The sequence below is a fragment of the Gracilinanus agilis genome, chromosome 2 (assembly GCF_016433145.1).
Source record: "Gracilinanus agilis isolate LMUSP501 chromosome 2, AgileGrace, whole genome shotgun sequence".
In the NCBI taxonomy this organism is placed as follows: Eukaryota; Metazoa; Chordata; class Mammalia; order Didelphimorphia; family Didelphidae; genus Gracilinanus; species Gracilinanus agilis.
The window spans coordinates 584670769-584682784 of record NC_058131.1 but is presented as its reverse complement, the minus strand read 5'-3'; the positions used below and the strand labels follow the sequence as shown (position 1 = coordinate 584682784).

At 36.3% G+C, this 12016-nt stretch overlaps 1 protein-coding gene across 1 annotated transcript in view; it reads left to right on the top strand.

Annotated features, from left to right (window-relative positions):
- LRRK1 (leucine rich repeat kinase 1) overlaps window positions 1-12016 on the top strand; it is a 150113-nt gene that overhangs the window by 37450 nt on the left and 100647 nt on the right. Inside the window, exon 2 of the mRNA XM_044665409.1 lies at window positions 2058-2218. Coding sequence (XP_044521344.1) covers window positions 2058-2218 — 161 coding nt within the window. The remainder of the gene's footprint in view (window positions 1-2057; window positions 2219-12016) is intronic.

Sequence of the window (12016 nt, the reverse complement as noted above, 5' to 3'; positions counted from 1 at the left end):
TATATATATGTATATATGTATGTATGTATATGAAATCTTAAAACACCAAATAAATCCTAGCTATTGTTTTCAGCTGTATACCCTTAATAATCACTAATTTGTTGTAACTTGTTGCATTCAAAGATTTTCATAGTGCTTTATATCTTTTTATAACTTTATACTACTTTATAACTTGGGACTTCAACAAGCATTTATTAGCTTCTATTACACTCAAAATTCTGTGGAATAAGAGACAAATATGGTCCCTGGTGACATGAAGCTCACAATCTGTCTAGCTGGTCATCTAGTTTCTCTGGACCTCATTATTCTAATCTGAAAAAGGAAATGTTGCGTTTATGGTTTTTAGGGTCCCTTCCAATTCTAAATACTCATAATAGATCATATTTCTACAGCAACTATAATTACAAAATGCTTTACATACATTCTCATTTGATCCTCACCCAACAGTCCTGTAAGTTGGGTTGTCCAAATATCATCTCTGTTTTGCAGATAAAGAAAATAATGCCCAGATGTGAGACAGCTTTCTTGAGGTCACTTAACTTATAATAAGTCAGGATCCAAATGTAGGTCTTCTAAGTGAATCACACCTTCTGATCTTTACAAGTGTACTATGCTATCTTTTTAATTGTCTTCTAACAGAACTAATGTTAGCATTTACTCCCACAGACTTGTCCCATCATTATTTCCTACAGTTTGCCCTATTGCCAAATTTGCATATTTTGAAACTTCTATGGAAGCCTAAAACTAGCAAGTCAACACTAGTCTCCCAATATCTAGGAGACACTGTGATGCTTGTGTGAAGTAATGTGTGTAAGCCACTTTGCAAACCTTAAAGCTCTATATAAGAATCTGTTAACAACATCAACACTGTTGGCATTATTATTGTTGCTGTTAACCTACAGGCACCAAACCTCCCATCTGGTGATGATTTCATTCTCTGAGCTTTCTACTGTACCAATGATGAGTTCAAGCAATGTTTATAGATCAGTCCTGGGGTATACTGGTAAATGCTTAACACTCTGGGTTCTGGAAATGTATGCAGGGATACTTTTACGTTTAATCTGCATTATTAATACTTTCTTAAGACTAGACAATCAACCAAACAATGAATCAAGTCCTGATTTATAGGACAATTTCTGGAACATAAATGTTCTTATTGAAAATTGAACACTCAATTTGCCTATTAGAACTGGCTCCAGTAAACTTCTGCACATATTAATACCACTTTGGCAGTTAAGATGGGAATGGGGCATAAATCCACTCTTAAAAGCAAAGCCAAATTTTAGAGAATCCCAGGAATTTGGGAGAAAGAGAGAGCTCATCTAGTTTCTAACCTCTTTAATTTCCATGTAAAGAAAACGAGCCTCAAAGATTAAGTGATTTGTTAAATGAGGATTACGGTGATATCCTGAATCCCAATTCTATGTTCTTCCCATTCACTATGTTAGATGGATGTTTCTGTTGCAGAAGGGACCTTAGGAAACTGTCCAAGTGCTTACATTCCAAGATCCAGCTCTTCTGGGCATCAGCTTTAAAGGGAGACTGGGGGGGAAGAAGGGGATGGACCTCCTGTGACAGTGTCTTTCATCTTCTTCTGTCAATTGATGAGTCTTAAAAGCCAGGTCAGAATGTTAATTCTAAACTGATTTTTTGTCAACAGGGCACACACTTATTTCCTCTGAATTACTCCAGGTGGCATTCTCGCCTGTATATTTACAGAGCTGCATTCAGCTGCCAAATGCCTTCAGTGAATCAGAATTCAGCTGCAGCATCTTCTGGTCTTTTAGTTACCAAAGAACTTCCCTTTGGAAATCACCTCCGGTGGAGATAAAGGAAGTCATCATCCTCTAGAAATAGTTTTAAGTCCCTTCAGAAAAGTAATTGGTTCCATGCGCAGTACCTTGATGACAGAAGCATTTAAGGCTGCTCCATCTTTAATTTTTAATGCACCCAAAATATTACATAAGATTGTCTCTTCACTTTTCCTTTGCTATGATTCAGAAGTGCAGTGTATCTGCAGCGATGATGAATGTTTCTTTGTTCTTTTTTTATCACAGGTTCCGTGGACATGGGCAGCAAACAGTCCACGCTGGGCAATGTCTCCATAGATCAGTCCCCTATGATAGAAAGCATTCAGGCAGCATACAAAAAAGGAAAAGCCAGTAAGGTCCAAGAGCTGGTTAAAGCATTTGAAGAGAGCGTATCACATCTGGAAAAGGTAGGGTGAATACTACATGTTCTCATATTTGGGGAATTCATTGTTTGATATAAAATAAACTTAAAAAAGAAACTATTGGCTATCATAATGACTTTTGTGGGATGTGGGGAGGGAGTTTGTGGGAAGAGCTTGCAACACGACTAAATGTTCAGTCTTGTTCTTTTGTCAGGTTGATGAGCAGGATGATATGCTTCTAAACAAAATTTAGATCCTCACAAAATACTGAACCATTCATTATACACTGGAAGTCTCTTCATCTGCTGCCTTTTTTATACTTGAGTTAATTTTAAGCTTCCTGATTTCACAATATGCTTTCAAGAGTGAAAGCATCAATCTCATTGCTTAAGCAACTTTGTTCTTGAACTTCCAATTTAATGCTCAAAAGTGTGTTGTTCAGAGTGATCAAATATCAGATTTAGCTTTAATGCAAAAGTATAAAACTCAGATTAAAATGTAATTGGTATTTAAAAAATAAATAAAAATACAATAGAACATAGGCAATGTTAATTTGTGGATTTCTAAGTCAGTATGTGACCCTGAAGAGATCTGTTTCTTTTCCTTTTTTTTTTTCAATTAAACCCTTCTCTTCCATCTTAGCATCAATACTGTGTATTGGTTCCAAGGCAGAAGAGTGTTCGTGAAGGCTAGGCCTGTGGGGTTAAGTGACTTGTCCAGGATTATACAGTATACAGATAGGAAATATCTAAAGTCAGATTTGAACCCAGGACTTCCCATCTCCAAACCTGGCTCTCAATCCACTGAGCCACCTAGCTTCCCTCAAGGATCTGTTTCTATTTTGAGTTTTATACTCCTGCTTTAAAAGAGCATGCTTTAAGTTGAAAATGCATGACAAATATCTTGAGGAAGAATTCATTATTTTGTATAAATAGAAAGTTGGATGGAGTTTAAATACTACTGGTTTGGCATAGTCATGAGAAGTCATTATCCCTTGGGGAAATTTTTAAATGGGGATCTCGCTCACCTTGGTAGCCACATCCATTATGCATGGGCTATTCCACAAAATAGGTTACATTCAGATTCTCTCCTTGCATTAATAGGTGTGTATTTCATATCTGAGGTATAAAAAATGAACTTTATGAATTAACTTTTCCTGTTTCTTTTAGTATTCAGTAAATTTATCTTCAAAAGTTTTTTGGAGGCAATAAATATATATATTTTTATGAGAAAGACAAAAAAGTGCTCAGTTTGTAATTTGCTTTGGTGGCTTATTTAAGTAATCCAACACATTTTATTTGCATGACTATTGGGTGGAAGGGAAGTTTGATTCATTTGTATTTTTGTTAGATACCTATGATTTCATTGGTGTAGGGAACTCCCAGGAAGGAAAACCTCTTTACCAATGCATTCTAGTACCTTCTCTGTAACTTATAATCGTAGAGAGTTGCTTGGGGGATTGAAAGATTAAGTAACATACATAGCCAGTATGTTAGGTTCTACGTCAGCCAAAGTCTTACAAACTCCAAGGCAATGGCAGGCCAACTCTCCCAATTCACTTTTTTTAAAAAGGCTCTCAGTTATAGAGCAAGTTGGGAAGAAGGAAATTGGATAGACAGCAGAGGGCAATTCAGGAGTAGTTTATGGGAGAGACAGAATTAGAGATCAGAAAAAGAGAAAGGAATTTAAGGATAGAAGAAAAAATTTCCTATTTTCTCTCCTAGGTTTCTAGATCATGCTCACTTATATTTACTTTATAACTATTATCATTAACATTGTGATCATAAACAATGAACAATTATTTAAGTACCTACCTCGTACAAGGCATTCTGGTAGGTACCAGGGATTAAAAGATGAATAAACCAGATTTCCTGGCTCCAGGGAGCATATAGATTCCTTGGGAACGCAGAATCGAAGTGATTTTCCATGGTGAGAAAGAATTTCAGAGTGAAAATTTAGTGAAAAAAGGGTAGGGAAATCTTAGAAGTGTTAGGATTTTGAGGGGAGAAAGAATGACACACAGAGGAAACAAGGGGATTAAAGGAACATCAAACACTTGGAGCTAAGTAACTTAAAGAAAGTCTTTGTGAAAGAGGACGGGGCTGTGTCCTCCAAGTGGTGATGTCTATCCAAAGAGGCTGTCAGATGAAGAAGCATCCAATCAGGGTCAGAGGAAGAGGGGATGAGTGGTAGTACCTGGGACCTCCCTGCTAAGGGGTGCTGAAGCGTATTAAAGATTGATCTGATAATGCTAAAAAGGTTTTCTGTCTTCCTGTGTATATACCCAGTATTTAACAAACATTCTCCCAAGACTTGTTAAAAATGATGACTAACCTCTTTCAATGATCAATGTAGGCACAAATAATTATGATAATAGTTAATAATTATATAATATTTTACAACTTATGAAGCACTTTACTAAAATTATCTAATTTTATTCTTCCAACAATATTAGGATAGAGAGTAGGTGATACTGTTAACCCCAATTTAAAGATTAAGAAATGGAAACAAAGTGATTTGCTTAGGGTAACACAGCTAATAAGTGTTGGAGGTAGGGTTTGAATTTAAGAATCCCTGACTCTAGGTCCATGGCTCTAATTAACCTGCCATCTGTACCAGAAGGTACCAGAAGGAACACAGAAAGCATTTCCTAAAATTATGAACTCTTGTGCAAGAAACTGAAGCTTTTTTGACTAGAAGGTGGTTTTTTATCACAACTATTCCTAAAAATTAAGGATTCAGAAGAGTTAGAAAATAAGAGTTGGTTAATAGCATGGTACCTTAGAACAGGATTTAGATATTGAGATCACAGATTAAAACAAAGGAATGACAAGCTCTTTACTCAAAATGGAGCATGTATAACAAGGACTGGTAAAAAAAAAAATCTATTTTAGAGTCTTATAAGTGAAATTGAAAGGAATTTCAATTCAATTCAAATTTCAATTCAAAAGGATAGTGGAGGGAGAAAACTACCTAAGTTTTTCCACCAACTCCACCAAGAAAGTAGCTACAATATAGAAAGAAAAATAGCAGTACCCATACCCAACAAAATTCATAGGAGAAAGGTAAAGAAACCAACAGTAAAACCTAGTGTTTTAGATACCTTTGTATAAATGCACAAAGATAACAAAAATGAGTTGGAGAGCAGATTTCAACTTATTAATATTAGAGACTTAATGGAATGAGATTCATAAGTGAAAGATAGCTCTGAAAAGATAAAACTTCTTTAAAAAAAAAAAAAACAACAACACCAGGATAGTAAAAGATAGGCCTCAGTAGTACTGTATGTTAAGAAGCCTTATTCAATAACCAGAAGGGATTAGCATAGTGAGTAAAGCTCAGCTGAGACAGACCCAGAAGTAATGTTATCATCAGAAGATACTACAGAGAGAAGAAATAGATGAGGATTTGTAGAAACCAATCAGAAGCCTGTAAGCGAACCAGTAATATAAGAGTGATGAGAAACTTCAAATTATCTGCTGAAATTCTCTTTGCCAAAAGCATACCCACTTATAATTTCTTGACTTGTTTTATGGATAACATTATTTTTCAAAATGTGGTAAAACAGAGAAAAATTATTTTAGAACTGATTATCACTAATGAGGAAGAATCATTGCTGAGGTAGAAGTGGGAACCTCAAAGGGGGAAGTGATACTCCATCTGTCTGTGATAGAGGGGAAAAAAAGCTGGGAAGAGACTTGTATGCATCTTAGACTTTGGAACAGCAGATTTCAAAGGGTTTAAGGAAAGAAAATTTAAGTAGAGTCAATCTACAACCTAAAATTTTGTATGAAGAACCAGTCAATCAGTAAACATTTATTAAGTGCCTACTCTGTGCCAGCCCAACAGAAATGTGAAAGACCAAAGAGAAATAAGTCTGAGGGGAAAAAAGGGAACCAAAGTGTATGCACAAAAGCTACCAATCAGTTTAGATTTTTAGAAGATAAAAAGATGGGAACAAGGTGAGGTAATGGGACAGTCTTCTAAGGATAAGGTCAAGATGACTCTATCTTACAGTGAACTGAAGCAGGGAAGGAAGGGACTGGCATAAGATAGGGATATCAAAAAGGAGCAATTGGAAATGCTTGGTGAATTATATTGCAGGGAAGAAGAGGGTCAAAGTTAGGGATAGATCTCTTGCTTAGCCAGAGAATGGGATAATGAGCTACTTAGTGGATCAGTTGAAGAAAAGGACTGCTTGGGGAAAGTCAAGGTAATGATAGTGGTGGTCAATAATAGCTGCCAACTATTTGGAGAGTTGCCATATAGAAGAAGGAATAGCCTTTTTTCTTCTTGACCCTAAAGGACAAAAATAAATACAATGAATAAAAGTAGCAAAGATGCGATTTTAGGCTTGAGCAAACAAAAGCATCCTATTTAGAGCTATCCCTAAATGGAATGGTTTGCTTTGGCAGGGTAGCACATCACTAGAGATTTATGCTCAGAAAATTCAGATTATCATCTGTCTGATGAAATATTTGTACTATGCCTCACAAATAGTAGGTGCTGTTTAAATACTAGTGATGGTGATGATGATGATGATGATGATGATGAAGTAGTAGTAGTAGTAGTAGTAGTAGTAGTAGTAGTAGTAGTAGTAGTAGTAGTAGTAGTAGTAGTAGTAAAAGTAGTAGTAGTTTGTTGTTGTTGTTGTTGTTGTTGTTGTTGTTGTTGTTGTTGTTGTTNTAGTAGTTTGTTGTTGTTGTTGTTGTTGTTGTTGTTGTTGTTGTTGTTGTTGTTGTTGTTGTTGTTGTTGTTGTCATGGTGATTCTTCTTCAGGGAGAGGTTGGACCAGGTGAGGACTAGGTGGCTTCTCAGTTCCTATCAGACTTTGGCAGTTTTGTTGATTGAAAGGGACACATACAAAGGTAAATATAAGACTTGAATTTAAAAAGAACCCTTGCACTTGCTTAGGGCAAAGCTTGTTTCAAGGTTATGTTCCTTAGTTGCTAATTTGGGTAAGACCAACAAGAGAACTCTAGAGTTAAAAACTGGAGAATCTGAACTCCAGTGCCATTTTGTGATTATTGGGCAAACATCTGTTGCCTGATTATGATCTAGTCTGCAGAGAGGAGAATTTGTTAAGTATACTGGTTGTGCATCTTAAGTCAGAATGAAGCCTTTCTCAGAGAGAACCCAGATCCGAATCAGGAAGGTTGATCAAAGAAAAGACTTCAGAGCTGTGTGGAAGAAAAGAGAAGCTAAACCTTTCTGTTACGTGAGAATTGAAAGGCCAATGAAGTTGAACTGAGGTAACTTCTGCAAATCCTAGATAAAGGATGTGCCCTTTTTGAAAGGGTGCGACACTGCCACCCACCTCTTCCCTCCAAAAAGAGCAAAGTAGTACAGCCTCTCTTAACAGAGGAGCAACCCAGTTAACACAGATTCCATATTTATTAGTGAATTTTGTAAAGACAGCCCTAACGAAAGAAAAAGAGCATCAAGGACCATCATTGCAGAGTTATGAGTTGCTATTGACCATGTGTGTTTCCTACAGGTGTGCCTTTTTACTGTGAAACTTTAAATCTGTGTGTCTTCTCTCCATGGACTCTCTGTGCATCTGGGGAAGAGCATCCCCTAAGTTTTTAAGTAGAATCATATGTTTTGTTAATATTCTTGCTCTTGCCTTTTGTTCAGGGCTTTGTTAAGAGTTAATTGAGTCATCTGGCTGATCTATTCATGCCAAGTATACTAGTAGAGAGGGGCTCAGGAGCCACAGTGTTGAGGGTAACCTCTCACACAGTTTCCCCTAAAATATTGAGTATGGTCTCAGCCATCACTGCAGATTCATGCCACAAATATGGATGGGTGAAAGTGAAGGGAATGAGGACCCTACTACATAAATACCAAGTTATTTGAAGTAGAAAAAATATTAACTATTGGGAGGATTAGGAAAGACGGCATCTCAACTGAACACTGAAGAAAAGTAAGAATTCTAAGAGGTTGATGTAAGGAAGGAGTATTTTACAGGCATAGGACTTAAGCTTTATAAAGGCACAGACATAAGAGATGATGGAATGTTGAGTTTGGCACAAGCTAAGTTTATCATTTGACTACTATAGAGAGCATATCTTTTACTATCCTGGTGTTGTTTTTTTTTTAAAGAAGTTTTATCTTTTTAGAGCTATCTTTCACTTATGTTAAGGGAAATGGCAAAATTAGTTTAGTAAGGAAAGTTGGAGTTAGATTATGGAGGAATATCATCTGTGGTCTCAATATAAGGTCATCAGTGCAGTGACTTTGGTTTTAACTTCTGGCTGCTATTTAAATGTTTATCTAACAAAGATTTCTAGACAAAGAAAAAGAAAGCAGAAAATCTGCCTGATTCATTTGGAAGTCTTCCCTGTGCTGACTTTAAAAAAATTACTCATTTTGGAGGTAAAATTTGCCACTAGAACATGAAGACAAATATAATTCCATTCGACTATAAAAATCTTAAGTTTCAAAACTGCCCATTCCAGGCTTGAAATCTCTAGAAATTTCTCAGACTGACACACAGAATCCACATGAACCAACAGCCCAACTACTCTTCTAGCTTTCTCCTAACTTCATTATCTATTACGATGTTACTTACCACCTTTAGAGAATCAAGCTTTTAAACATTGAATCATCTGTGGTCTAGACTGCTGGTTCTTGCATGTGGTGAACCATTTAATGAATTACAATAGCATCTCAGCTAATGCAAGTGCTTTCCTGGAATATGGGTTATGGATTTCAGGACCATTGGGCCCTGCATTAGACAGAATGCACATTATGTTGTTTTTATAATTATGTTAATATATCACTTGAGATAAACATGGTTATTTCTGCTACTAAGATTTAAAGATTTCATTTCCCACTCCACTCCCTATGAAACATTTTTATTTTGTTTTTAATTCTCTATCTGTAGGCAAGTGGCAAATAGCCACCATTTGATGCTGTTTAGCTATACTAAACTTAACTATTCTATACACTCTTGCCCTCAGTAAAAGACAGTTATCAGAAGTAACCATGTTAATCAGCCCAGTGGAAAATAGAACAGATGAAGAAATTTCTACTGTTTGGCTGACCTAGTCTCTTTATTTAGAAATTAAAGTTGTAAAACTTGCTGAGCTCTTCAGAGATAATTAAAACATATCCTCTCTAATTTTGGAGCAGCTTTGAAAATGATATATCTTTTTTGTCCAGGATAGAGATTCAGAAAAAAACTGGTATAAAGAACATCCAGTGTGTTTGGGGATATGCTGAGATTTAGAATCATCACATCAACCATAGAGACTGAGAAGGACCTTTAGAGGTTTTTCTGGTACAGCCTCCTCATTTTATAGATAAGAAAACAGACCCAGACTTGGTTAAATGGCTTGTCCACAAAGTCATGCAGAGATAGAGTCCAGCTCCTCTTGACACCAAATCCAGCTCTCTTTCGTATCTTCATTGAAAGAATCACAGAACATCAAGATTTGTGAGTCTTCAACTTTGCCAGCCAATAGATATTTATGAAGCACCTCTTATATGTCAGGCACTGTGTTGAGCCCTGGGAATAAAAAAAAAAATACAAAAGGGGAAAAGCCAAGTGGCTTAGTGCATTGAGAATAACAAGGAGTCAGTGTCCCTGGATTGAAAACTTGTGAGTTAGGGAATAAGGTATAAGAAGACTGGTAAGGTTGGTAGGAACTAGGTTGTGAAGGACTTTGAATGACAAGCATAATATTTTGTATTTAATCCTGGAGATGGTAGAGAGCCATTGGAATTGATCAAATGGAAAGTGACATGGACAAACATGAGTTTTATAAGATTAACCTGTCAATTAAGTGGAGGATGGACTAGAATGGGGAGAAACTTGAGACAGGAGACCAACCAGTAGACTACTGAAATAGTCCAAATGTGAGGGGGGTGAGGATTTGTATGAGGGTGGTGGCAATGTCAGAAGAAAGAAGACATGAGAGATTTTTGCAAGTAAAAAAAGTTGGATCTTGGCAACAGATTGGATTCAGGAGGTGAGACAGAGTAAAGATTCAAAGGCAACATCTAGGTTTTAAGTCTGGGAGACTGGGAGAATGGTGATGCTCTGGATAGTAGTAGGAAATTTGGAAGCGGGGAAGAGTTCTGGAGAAAAGATAATTAACTCAGTTTTGGATGTATTGATTTTAAAATGTTTACAGGATGTTCAACTTGAGTATCTAATAAGTAGTCAGAGACATGAGTCTGGAGGTTAGGAGAGAGGTTAGGACTGGATAAATACATCTGAGGATCAATAGCACAGATTATAATTGAAATCATGAAAGTTGATGAAATCATGAAATGAAATAAGATTGGAGAAGAGGGCCCAGAAACAAGCCTGAATGACACCTATCTTAAGTATGCATGACCTGGATCCAACAAAAGAAACTGAGAAATCAGATGGGTAAGAAGAAAACTAGGATAGAGTAATGTCATGGATACCTAAAGAGAAGAGGTTATCAATGAGAAGAGGGTAATCTCCAGAAAAAGGTCAAGAAGGATGAGCATCATCAGACCTCTGCTTTCATTATTCTCCTCTCCTCTATCTCCTGGACTCCCAGTTCTCAAATCTAGTCCCTACATAATCTGTGCTTAGGACTCAATCTTATAACTTTATTATTCCTAAAGTATAAAAAATTGAAAAATTTAATGTGTAAACCTCCTTTTAGTAGTATTTGTATTTGAAAAGAGTAGAAAATTAAATGATTAAAATCTCCAATGGTGACTTTTCAGGCAACAATGATTAGTGTGAGAGACTTTTAAAAAAATTAAGATGAATATTCTTCCCAACACACCCCAAATGAAACCAAAAAGTGGCATCTAGTCTATATACGTAAGATCAAACCTTTAACTAACATAAATTGTTAGACTCATTCTAGACCAATAACCTAACTGTCTAGACTGAGGGAAATTCCATTATCTTAAGACCCACAGAAGGGGAATTTTGATTTCTGCTCTGTGTTCTCCTTTGGAAAAGAAAGAGGAAGCAATTGGTAAATGCTACTGTCATCTACCTTTCAGGAATAAATTTAGACGAGATTTAGAATAGATTTAGGTGAGAGGGAAAATGAAGAGAAAGTGAGTGATCAATAAAATTTGCTTACTTCAGAGATCCTTATACTGGAGAAAACTGCTGTGGATGCATTTGTGATTGATTGAACTCAGCATCCTTGTGATGTGGTGACTTAGTTCTATGAGTTATAGGACTTAGCTCTGTAACTAAGGAAAAGACCAAATGCAGGGCTTTCAGCCTTGAGTCTGGCCCAGGTTCAGGTCCATTGAATACATTACAATTCTTAAACAGATTTTAAGTTCTATGAGAGCAGAAACTTAATCTTATCTAGTCTTAGTTTCTAAATTACCAATTAGCCCTGTGTTTTTCATACAGTAGGTAAACATATATGGAAGTAAATCAAATTAAATAATATGATAACATAATATAAATGCCAAAATAAAGTCCTCACAGATGTCTTCACAACTGGTTCCCCTTGGGTTACAAAATCAAGATAATAGGATTTAGAAGTAAAACCTCATGTGAAGAAACTGAAGTCCCCAGTAAGAATCCATGTGCTCACACTCCCAATCCTTGCAGTGGGAAAGAGTACTGGATTTCAGTCTTGATTCTGTTTTACTACTTTTGTGACCTTGAACCAAGTCCATATCATTCCTGTAGTGTTTATATATATATATATATATATATATATATATATATATATATATTCCAAGGTAGAAGAGCAATAAGAGCTAGGCAGTGAAGGGTCAGTAATTTGCCCAGGGTCACACAGCTAGGAAGTATCTGAGATCACATTTGAACACCCAGGACATCCCATCTCTGGACCTGTCTCTCAATCCCTGTAGTTTCTT